The sequence below is a fragment of the Bacillus rossius genome, chromosome 3 (assembly GCF_032445375.1).
Source record: "Bacillus rossius redtenbacheri isolate Brsri chromosome 3, Brsri_v3, whole genome shotgun sequence".
Taxonomy (NCBI): domain Eukaryota; kingdom Metazoa; phylum Arthropoda; class Insecta; order Phasmatodea; family Bacillidae; genus Bacillus; species Bacillus rossius.
Genome location: NC_086332.1, coordinates 43,845,102 through 43,857,280, shown reverse-complemented (window position 1 = coordinate 43,857,280; position 12,179 = coordinate 43,845,102). Strand labels below are relative to the sequence as shown.

At 35.7% G+C, this 12,179-nt stretch overlaps 1 protein-coding gene across 7 annotated transcripts in view; it reads right to left on the bottom strand.

Annotated features, from left to right (window-relative positions):
* LOC134530599 (tudor domain-containing 6-like) overlaps positions 1–12,179 on the bottom strand; it is a 229,928-nt gene that overhangs the window by 146,696 nt on the left and 71,053 nt on the right. For all 7 annotated transcript variants that reach the window (XM_063365580.1, XM_063365575.1, XM_063365578.1 and 4 more), the window contains 3 exons: positions 6,470–6,599; positions 5,235–5,324; positions 3,253–3,360 (listed from right to left, as the gene is read on the bottom strand). In XM_063365580.1, the coding sequence (XP_063221650.1) occupies positions 3,253–3,360; positions 5,235–5,324; positions 6,470–6,599 (328 nt within the window). The remainder of the gene's footprint in view (positions 1–3,252; positions 3,361–5,234; positions 5,325–6,469; positions 6,600–12,179) is intronic.

Here is a 12,179-nt window from a genome sequence, read left to right as displayed (position 1 = left end):
CAACAATCAAAAGCACTTTACTACATACCTTCTTTTCCAAGGAAATTTTTGGTGTTTTTTCACTTCAGAAATGAAAATTTGTCGTACCACTCGGTAAACAATGTTGAGTCATCCAAACCTTGGGTTGGTTTTTTTATAACAGAGGGGAAGCTTTTTCACATTTTTAAATGCCTTTGGGCTTTCTGACTACCCTATCAAAAGAAGGGGTATTTTATGGCTTCCTGTAAAGTTCGCACAGTTGAGCACCGTAACATGGTCTTTACTGTCCTGGAGCACTACACACCTTTTTAGTAGATAAAGTGGTTTTAGGCAGACCTTTCCAAATAAGACCTGTTTCATCAGCGTTGTACAAAAACTCAGGACTGTAGAAGTCTGCTACAACTTTAAATTTTTCAATAAAATCTTCTGCAGCTTTGGAGTTTGCTGATAACTTCTCGCTACTTAAATCTAATTCACGGATACCGTGCCAAGACTTGAAATTTCTTAGCCAGCCGTTACTTGCCTTAAAGGATGAAAAACCAAGCTTCTCAGCTAAGATCTTAGGTTTTTCACAAAGAATTGGGCCTGAAATTGGGTTTCCCAAAGAATGTTGCTGTAAAAACCACTTGAGAAGCGCAAATTTCTAAATGTTTGTTGGTTGCTGCCTTGATTGATTTTCTTGAACTTCCATCTTAGTTTTCAAGCACTGACACAAAGTTTAAAAGTGTAGGTTTACTCCTTTTATTGTCTGAAATCATTTATTGTCCAACACCGTACATCTCAGCCAACTGTTTACCCGTAACTCCTTAACGTGATTGCTCTATCATTTTTAGTTTATACGCTAACAATAACAAAACACATTTTCTTTTAGAAGCCATTGTGAACGACAAAACACATTCATAAACAAAACAACGCACCGGCGCGAAAGAGTACAGTCACAGTAGCAGGTAAATGACATGTATTGACTGACTCATCAAAATTAACAGTGAAAGATGGGCCAGGCCGGCCACCTGGCAATGTACGACAGCCAATAATAGAACTATGAGACTGTGACTCATCATCCCAATAAAGTTCCTACGTTCCCACGTTCCTACGTTTCCATCTTATCTGGAATCCTAAAAGCGATTAGGATAATCAGCAATTCGGATAGACGGAGTTCGAATAATTGGAGTTCTACTGTACTTACAGATGTTTCATGTCCTTTTGGCTTAGTTCTAAAAATGGTTGCTACAAGCTTGGAATTCAAAATTCCCTGACTTTTCCCAGTTTTCTAGTCCTGTAGAAACCATGCATAGTTACCCAAAAATAAACAGGGCACAATTTTATAAGATTTGAAAAAAAATGTTTCATCAAGCTCCAAGATTTGTTAACCTGCTATACCTGCTTCTTTCACATGGTTTGAAAGAGAAAAAAAAAGAGAGAGAGAGAGAGAGAGAGAGAAAGAGAGAGAGAGAAAGAGAGAGAGAGAAAGAGAGAGAGAGTGTGTGTGTGAGTGAGAAAATTGATTTGCAATGGTATTAAGGGTTTGCAGTTATGATCTGAGGTTGCTGCAAAAACCATTAATGATTGAAAATAATCAGAAAATAGGAAATCTAGGCGTGAGAAGTATATTTCTGCATTATGTGACTGTCTTAATGGCACTTTAATTTCTAACTAAAACTGGAACAAATGTTGCAGAATCACTATATGTTTGGAACCCTACGTGCACAAACCTATTGAAAAAACAAAATGGATATATAAGAAATGTGTAGAGATATGGATTAGCTAAAGGTGTGTTATTTTTTCATTAAATGCTGTAATTTTTTTTATAAAATTACCATATTAAATTCTATACAGGCTCAACAGTACACCTATCCCTCACTTAGCATGACTAATTCGTTCCTAAAAATGCTTGTGTTATTCGAAATCGCGTATTCTGAAGCATTAGTTCCCATAAATAGGTAGCATAGCTAATTTATTTAATGTGTTCCAAAATTGTGTAAGAAAACATACTCTACGTGAAATAAATGCGTTGAATAACACTTAACTATAAATATGTCACACTATTATCTTTATATGCATCCCATCGCACATTTTATGACAAATACGACACCGCGTAATGGGAGATACGTGCTTATGTACTTTCTCGTCAGTCGGCTGGCTGACTTGCCCACCCAGGTGTGACCTTCAACACACGTCGCGTATCTTTCCAAACCATCCTTTACTGACAGTGAAACCGATATTACTGTCCGGATGATTACATTTTAATTTTTCAAAAATTAAAGTGCTTATTCGCGTAGAACCACCTGGTTCGCACCAATCCTGTCAGGCCAAATATTTTTTTTTTTTAATTGCAACATTCATTTAACAACCTTTTCCACGTGAATCACCTGTTCATTTCTGTTCCGGTATCTAATGTCAAATATATTCCCGTTAGTACAACCAACAGCATCAGACTTATATAAACTTTTGGCAAGAGACCTTATTTCGTACGATTATGCGCAGATGACTTGCTTAAAATTAAAGTGTGACCAACATAAGTGTGACCTTCATGACAATCTGCGTGCCGTAATACTTCTAGTTTTGTCTAAAATACTTGAACACGATGCATTATGAGTGATCAAGCACATACAGTTACCGGCAGCTGAATGGGCAAACGTTGCTTCTGTTTTGAGTGAATTCCTTGCCATTGGCTAGACTAGGTTCCCGGCCGGGTTTGCGGACAGGCGACAATGGTACGGCACGGAAGCATACGCGCAGACATAAAAACATTTGGTCCTTTACACTCCATAGCTTCAATTTAACTTGCCATAGCTCATGTTTGTACACCATCTGAACAAATTACATCATCAGTAGCCAAAAATAAGTCAGGTAAAAATTAATAAATGAAAAAAATTAAAATCAAACAACAATGTAAACACATTAACTTGTGACCAACTGGACAAGTTCACAAAGCAAATTAAAATAAACATATTAAATACACACATATTTGCAGCTAAGCAAAAATAAACCTAAAAGAAATTCGTGTAATTATCTGTATTACTTACGTTATTGGCATAAACTACAATCTGCAATGGCAACCAAACATTTTTTTTATGATACTGGGTTTTCAAACTGATTTCGTGGGCAATAAACCCACTGACGAGTTACAATTCGAACAGGAACAAATGTAAAATGCATTTTAGTAGACAACGTGATGGAATTCAAAAATAATATACTTTCTCAAATAATATGATTATTGCTACTTACACAAATAATATTTTTAATTTTCAGAATGAAATAAAAAATACTTACTTCCTGTGCAATGGCATTTCCTTGTGAGGATTCAGTTTTAGCATCAATTTTGGTCATTGTGGCACTCTTCCCATCAATGATCGTAACTTTCAGAATGCCATTTTTTGCCTGAAAAGAACAAAAAGTTTTTTAAATTTTTAGGTCTAAGAGGAAAAATATTTCATGGATCAAGAAAAAATTTATAGGTGGAAAGTACGGAATCAGAAGATTAACACAACATGTTTTTGGACAACATGCCATCCGCCCATGTCTTCTTGAATATGAGCACGAGCTAGCCAGCACCGTCATTGCGTCACTCTCATCAGGGCAACCATTCCTGCAAAACCAGTTGCCCTGGTCAATAGTGCCGAGGCCCTAAGAGTCATAGACCACCCAACCGGCTGCAACCACCGGCCAACCCTTCTCCCAACAAGCAAGCTGAGTGCGCATGGCATCAGTGGCCAGGAATTCCCAGAAGCGGCCAGAGCTTCCAAGAAACCTACCCTTTCCTACGTCATCTGCTACCCCACAGAAATAACATATCAGACCGGAGTCAGTTGGTGTTTGAAAGATACCACATTTCAGAAGAGATAGCTAACCGTGCCCTCCCAGCTCCCGCAGCCGAGTCAGTGGAGAGTTTCGAGTAGAAACGAGAGAATACAGTCAGACCTAGGACCTGGCAGCAATCATAAGTAGGGGAAATGTGTTGGTTCCAGACCCGTGTGTAAGGGAATGCTGTCACCTCACACCTGTGCATCCTGTGAATTAACTAACTCTTAAGTGTACATGGGACCAAAAGATGACTGGAAAACCTATCCTGTAAGACATCTACACCTGCACCAGTCTCACGAGGCGACAGTCCGAGTGAGTATTTGTATACCAATGCCATTCACACACTGAAACAGGGGCAAGACACTAACTTGGCCCACTATGGAACCTTCATCGGCAGTCAGCCTCCAACATTCCTGAGGCTCACCCCTGCAGAGGGGAACTCCCCAGACAAGGACCCATGGTTCCACGAGAAAGTTCTAAACAGCACTGCAGCAGAGCGAAGACCGACTGTGGATATCCCTCACCTAACCTCAACCTTCTTCCCCGCACCCATATATAATCAGCCACCCCTAGCCTACAGGAGGCGACCAGAAGACTACCACAGCAGAGCCGTAGGGTATCCCAGATCCACGAGAGCACCCAACAGCTACCTACATGGGATCCCTCGCTCAGAATGCACATTCGAGATTATTCACCTGTTTCCCCTGACACCACCAAGGAACTTTCAGTAAGTCAGGGCCAATAGCTTTTCTCATTTGCCTGGATCATTCTTAAAAGGAAACCCCAAAATAATTTTATGCCAGTGACCCCTATTCATCAGGAAACTTAAGGAATGTCAAGCAACCACAGGTTAATCTTAGTTTTATTTTATTTTTTTTAGAATTACTGTTACATAAAGTTAAGGGGCAAATTATGAATAAGTATAAATCTCTTATAAAGCTATTTTTATTTAATTTTGTTTCGTAATAATGCAATAACAGCTTATATTCAAAGTGATCCAGTTAAAGGTTTATAATCCAACACATTCTGCAATCAGGAACCAATTTCGAGCTACATTTTAAACTTTTTCTGGTGAATTAGAGCAGTTGACCTTCCCCATTAAATCATGTAAATGTGCTGATAAAAAGTTTTTTACTGTTGGTTTTCATTTCAGTACAGTGTTACCTGTTTTCTATTAAGTAACATTTTATCTATCACTGATACATTTCCATAACGATTTTTTTTGAAGAAAATGAAAGCTCATCTGTATAGGGTATTATCTTTTTATAGCACAGCTTACAACAACTTATTTTATAAACAATTTTACTGCATCTTAATTATATTTTTTAATACCGTTCAAACAATAATGACGTTCGACAATCCGGCATGCCATGGTCCCAAATAAATGTGCTGATTAAAAAAGACTTTTCACTGTACCAAATTTTGCTACTCAAACCTTTTACACCACTTACTTTTTCTATTGGCTTTATTGAAATTACAGCCCCTTCTGACAATTTTAAACACTGCCCAGGAGATGCATCAACCACTTCTATTTTCTCTGCCTGTAAAATAAAACATAAAAAAGTGTAAAAAAAAAATACATCTTGTTACAAGCTCAATGTAGCTGGTTTTTTTTTTTTCCTGTGTTACAGGATTTTTGATAATTTGTTTGATAGGCTATTTAAAAGTTAGAACAGATCTGCTGATATAATAATGAACTACTCAGCCCTTACGATTGAAATCTTATTTATCATTCATGCTCTGAACTTCCCTGGAGCATAATTATTACAAATTAACTTAAATAATCATATTACAGTGGACTCCCTCTTAACCGGTCAACACTACAGTATATCAGCACATCAACTGAATTCAATGGACTAGGCAGCGGCTTGAAAGACCCCGCAACAGGTCAGGGAGTCATCTCAAGATCATGGCGGTCAATTAAAAGGTGACAGATGAAGAGGGTGTCCACTGAATTCAATTATTACAAAACTAACATAATTTTTCATTACATTTTACTGGTAATTTTTTTTTTAACTTTACTTTAAGAAAAAAGCAGCCATATTTCAGTGCATTCTTTCAAGCTATATCATTAAATTACATTTTCAAAACCTCCTAGTTTTACCAATTGCGACCAATTATTTTTCAGTTTAAAGTCATATTTTAGATCATATTTAAGATCCCAAGAACAACGAAGTCATAAGAGACTGCAAAAACACAACACAGACCTGGTATTCCAGGAAAGGAATCGGCCGTTGTGTATGGCAAGGAACCTATCCAGTATTTGTCTGAAGTGATTTTAGGAGACAGTGATAACCTGAAATGAAGAAAGCCCGACCAGGATTTGAACCCGAGTCCTGCAGAATAAAAGTCCAGTGTCTTACCACTGTGTCACCAAGTTCCATAAAACTTAATCTATTTAACTCTAATACTAAACACTAATTTTCTTTATTCATATCCCCAACTACTTTTGCAAAAGTTACAGGATTTTTCAAAACCTTACAAGCAATTAAATGTATAATTAAAAAAAAGAGCTACTATTACCTTTATATTGAACCAATAAATTATAGTTTGATATATAAATTACAAAAACAAACAAATTACATTAAGTTCACTTTTAATGATTTACAGCAATTAAAATTGTACAAAAATTACTTCGGTAGAGGAAGCATAGATCTCACAAAACCAATACACAGTAACAACTCACCACAGGAGGCAAGTCCACAATTGATGCCGGGAGCTGGTGGAGTTCTGACGGATCACAAATGTCGACATTGCCGTAGTCAACATACTTAACAGTCAGCTGAGGGGTCACACTCAATACACATGCACGGTACCTGGAAAATATTACAAATTCATAATTATCTTCAAAAAAATATTATTAAGAGTTGTTGTAATAACCCAATTGTTAAAAACATTCGTATCACAACTTGCTCAGTAATGGTAGTCACAGTAAACTGTAAAGTTACCTAGTTTTATAATTTGTGTTTAAAAAAAATTGCCCAAATAATCTATGCCTATACATTTTATTACTGTATTTGCAAGCTTGGGAGAAAATGGACAAGTTATCCCTCACCACCACTACACGTATTGTAATGGGACAGACACACAATCCCTTCTGCCAATCTGAGATGCTGTTCATCGTTACAGTGTAAAGTGTATTTTCTACTTTTGGCCATGGGGCCTACTCTGTTGATTTGTATCGGAAAACTCCTTTCTACATTTATATTTATTTTAGTAACAATAAATAAATTGCTTTAGGCCTCAACCCATATTCTTTAGAGGATATTTTATTTCCTATTTAACCTTTATCTTCAATACAATAGGTGACTTCATATTTATCCTTTTGCCATTTTTGAAGTTTCTCTATGACATACATTGCAACCAGAAATGTTTATGTCCAAAAAAAAAATTCCTCATTGCAAGAAATCAAAGATTTGTATAATTTTTTTTTTTGAGTGCGAGAAGCAATATTCCTAACACAATTAGCCAGTCTCTGGGTGAAAGGAAATAAGTCAATATTAGTCATTAACAGGACGAAACAAAATAACTCAATTAATTTACTTATGTATTCATATAATATTTAAACTTTAATATTAGTGCAGTACTGATAATGACAACCTTTAAAAAATGTTAGGTATTATTACTGACATATTCTTTGATTATATTTCTTTTAAAATAAAACAAAAACACCTAAATGTGACGTTACCTATTACCCCAGAGACTATCCTATTATCACATTAAAATTCCATTTAGAATAACATTGTTAAAATAGCAAGGAACAGCACTGATTTACTTTGCAGAGTCCCATCTTTTAATAGGCTTGAAACAGCATCAACGGAGGTAAATCACTGAGGGGGAGCAGAAGCAATGTTCATTTCTGATTGGCTGTTCGACATCAGGCAAGTGCAGTGGCATGCTGGCAACTGGATAATAGGTTTGGAGTGGGTGAGATGGTGGGCCTCACTGAGTGAGGCGCCCTGTCGCCAACACTTTTTGTAGCATCACAGAGCACTAGACATGTTGCCAAGAGCAGATTTATGGCGAGCTGCATCTAGCTAATAATATTTTATTTTGTGTGTCGGAACAGGCACAGCCAACAAATTTAAATTTTGGAAAATTTAATTGGGAAAAACAGCAGAAATGGGAAATGACCTCAACATGTGGGCCGTGTTATCACTTTGTGCCAAATTAACATAAAATAAAGACCTCATCACAGGTTGTGGGGCTAGATATTGGATTAAGTATGTGCAATGTGAATTGGAGGGGTTTCTTCATCAACATTTTTGCCCAATTAAGACTTTATATTTCAATAATTTTAAAGATTTGAACTTTCAGTATATTTTCGCTCAATTTTCTTAGTTTGTGGACACATCATTTTTTAATCCCTAACCACCATCAAGACTTAGAGGAGTGATAGTCTGGCCAAATACCTAACTACTTCAGTGCACCATTATTAAATTCATCTTTCACTACCATCCTATGGCACTAAGATACACTACAGTAATAATAGTACAAGTCTCTTAAGTCAGTCTCATAAGCAATCAGTCGTCAACATCACGTGCAATTCGTACTCCTAAGATTTCACTGCAATTACTATTACAGCAACAAACAAGGCATGCACAACAATAACAAACTATGCTAAGTTTAACAAAGATAACAGAATGCACATGTTCAAGAACATCCACATTTTTAACAATTTAAAATTAGATATTAGATATAGTATACAAAATAAAAATTTATTGGATGAGTTAGCACAACAACTACATAATAATCTTGCATATTAAAGCATTACAATATTACAATGCATAACGTATTACAATACAATAATTAATATTGATTGGTCAAATAGATAATATAGACAAACTGACATGACATTAAGATGGCTATTTTGCCTTTAAGTTGTACAGTGGACTGCATATTAAATGGCCACCTTTTAAATGGTCACTAACAAAGTAAACAAGCAGCTCAACTGAACTGAATAGGCTAGCAGCTTGAGTGTCTCTCTCTGTGTCATCGAAAATGGTTTGTTGTCTCTTTATTGTTCTTATTGCAACTATCCTGTCACCATCCCACTATGTTCATCTGTGCTGTCTATGCATTTAACTTTTAGACATCAGCTTAATTGGTTGAGTGATTACATATTCATCTTTTATTGTCCATTTTTGAGATTTCTCTAAGACATACAGTGCAAACAGCAATGACTGCAAGAAACATTCAAAAAAAGCTAGACACACGTCACAACTGGTCTGCGAATAATTATCTTAAATTTGTGATGGCCAGTTAAAGTGGAAGCGGTTAAAGAACAGAACAGTTAAAACATAGGCCAGTTGAGAGGGATTCTACTATACGTTTTACGACCAATACACTGAAAGATCTTTAATCCAGCACGTTGGGTACCTAGATCATGTCGCAGTAGCAACTGAACTGATAATCAGACACCAATATCGTTAACAGAAATCTTTAATACACACACACACACACACACACACACACACCTATACGTGTTTAGGCCCCTATTCGAGGACCCCATTTTTTACCCTTAAATAGAGGACGGGAATACACAAACACTAACGTAGCTTCCGAGGACTATTACTTTAGCAAGCATATCAGAGGACCTGTCAGACTGAGGACCTTCACACAAAGTGTGTCTGGCGCTTTATCCGAGGACTGTTAAGTTTTACAGTTAACTGCAGGACTAGCAAAATCAGTATAAATGTTTCAACAAGACAGGGTTCCTGGTAGTCGTGTAGTCGAACCAGTGGTCATTGCTAAGGTGATACGGAGTCGATTCTCGGGGTTCTTCCGTTTTCTTCCCTCTATAATCCCGCTGCTGCTCCATTTACATTTGACTTCGCTTCATCGTTACTAAATACCTAAATGTTATAATTTCCGTAAAAGTTTTTTTTTGATAAAACCACTTATCAGAATTTGTGTATACATACAAAAAAAAAAATATTTTTTAACTGAATTAAAACATAAATTTCGCTCCAAAAACTTCATTTATTTAAATGTTATTCACGAAAAAATTGTTATGATGATTAATTTTTCTATTAATTGAGATTTTGAACTATGAATTACAATTCAATATTTGTAAGAGAACCCGTAGAACCCCGTTTTTCAGTTCTATATGTTCCAATTCCTGATATAAAAAAATAATTAATGTTTTATTTGAAGACATCAATTCTGCTTGTATTGAACGAAGGTTTCAACCAACCTAAATAATAAACTAGATAAAACTAGTGATTTAAGAATAAGAAGTCAGAACTATATCCTACTTATCGTATTAAAGGAAAAATTTAATTTTCATACATATTAACATAGAAATCTCAACATATAAAATATTTAAAAACCAACAAATAAATTCTCAACGAAATGTTTAAACAACAGTGCAACCAATAATAAGTGTGATACAATTACAAAAATGTATTCAGTTACATTTTATAAAAATTAAAAAAATTAAAGTATAATTAGTTTTTGGTAAGAGAATAAAACTTTACGAAATTCTTGTCCAAACGAATGTTATTAGTTTCACGAAAAAACTGAATTACGAACTTTAAATAAGAACTATATTCTACGAAAAACAATGGACATTAAATAGTTTAGAATATTGTTTCATGTTTAATATTTAGACCGCATGGTTATATTTACACACCAGCTTAAAATCAATTCTTAACCGAAGACTTTGTACTGCACCAATCAATCTAAGGACTTTTACACAGTTTGATATATACTATTTCATGTTAAATAAGAGTACCGCGTGGTCATTTACACATCAGTTTAAGCTCAATACTTAAACGAGGACTGTGTACTGTACCACTCAACCTAAGGTCTGTTACACAGTTTTATATACTGTTCCATGTTTAATAAGAGGACCACATGGTCATTTACACACCAGTTTAAACTCAATACTTAACCGAGGACTGTGTATTGTACCACTCAATCTAAGGACCTTTACACAGTTTGATATACTGTTCCATGATTAATAAGAGGACCGCGTGGTTATATTTACACACCAGTAAAAACTCAGTATTTTACCGAGTATTTTGTCTTTTATCACTCAATATAAGGACCTTTACAAAGTTTATATGCTGTTCCATGTTTAATAAGAGGACCGCATGGTTATATTTGCACATCAGTTTAAACTCAATACTAAACCAAGGACTGTGTATTGTACCACTCAATCTAAGGACCTTTACACAGTTTGATATACTGTTCCATGTTTAATAAGAGGACCGCGTGGTTATATTTACACACCAGTAAAAACTCAGTATTTTACCGAGTATTTTGTCGTTTATCACTCAATATAAGGACTTTTACAAAGTTTATATGCTGTTCCATGTTTAATAAGAGGACTGCATGGTTATATTTGCACATCAGTTTAAACTCAATACTAAACCAAGGACTGTGTATTGTACCACTCAATATAAGGACCTTTACACAGTTTGATATACTATTATATGTTTAATAAGACGACCATTTGGTTAAATTTACACACCGGTTTAAACTAAATACTTAACCGAGGACTGTGTATTGTACCACTCAATCTAAGGACCTTTACACAGTTTCCAGGGTGGTGGTGTTTTTGTGTTTCTGGCGCCACTCCCGTCTCCCGTCCCCCTCCACCCCTCCATCCTCACTCCACCCTGCCCGCTCGTCAACATGCTCCATCGCAACTTGCAGTTCGTGGAAACGTGCGACTCTACACAAAATCAGCTCAACACGTGTGTCTTCTCTCCAGTGCTGACAACTTATTCGTCACTCAGTGGCGGATCCAGCTTCAAATATTGGGAGGGACCGATGACCCAGTACCTCCTACTTTAATTGTGCGTCCGAAAATTTCGAAAACTAACAGCTTCTCAAGGGGCTATTTGAACACATGTATGACGTCACGTAAACATAAATTAGATAAACAAGTATCACAAAAAAATTAAAAAGTATTAAATTGAAATATTGAACCAAATTCTAAAGGTCAGATGCGGCAGGAAGCCTATTATATTTTTTCACACTTCAGTTTTTCGACAGTTTTTTTTCTTTCAATGCGAAGTAGAGAAAAATCATAAAACGTTACCTGGTCCTAATCATCTCAGTGAACAGATATTTATTTCCAAACTTGGCCTTCCAATGTGCGCCAACTTACCACAAAAACTCATACATTCCCCTAACCTTTCTATTTTGAAATGCCTAGATTCCTAATGTACCAATTTCTAAAAATACCAAATAAATATTGGAATAAAATGTACTTATAAACAAAGTCCTCGTCATTAGCATACATAAATTAAATTTTTACATGTGAAATTTTTATAATAATCACATACCAAATTGTATTTTTGTCGCCATAATTTTATTAATTTAGAAATTTCTCTTGCTTCAAAAGGTTGAACCTTTATTTTTTTAATTGAGAATGTTATGGTTTT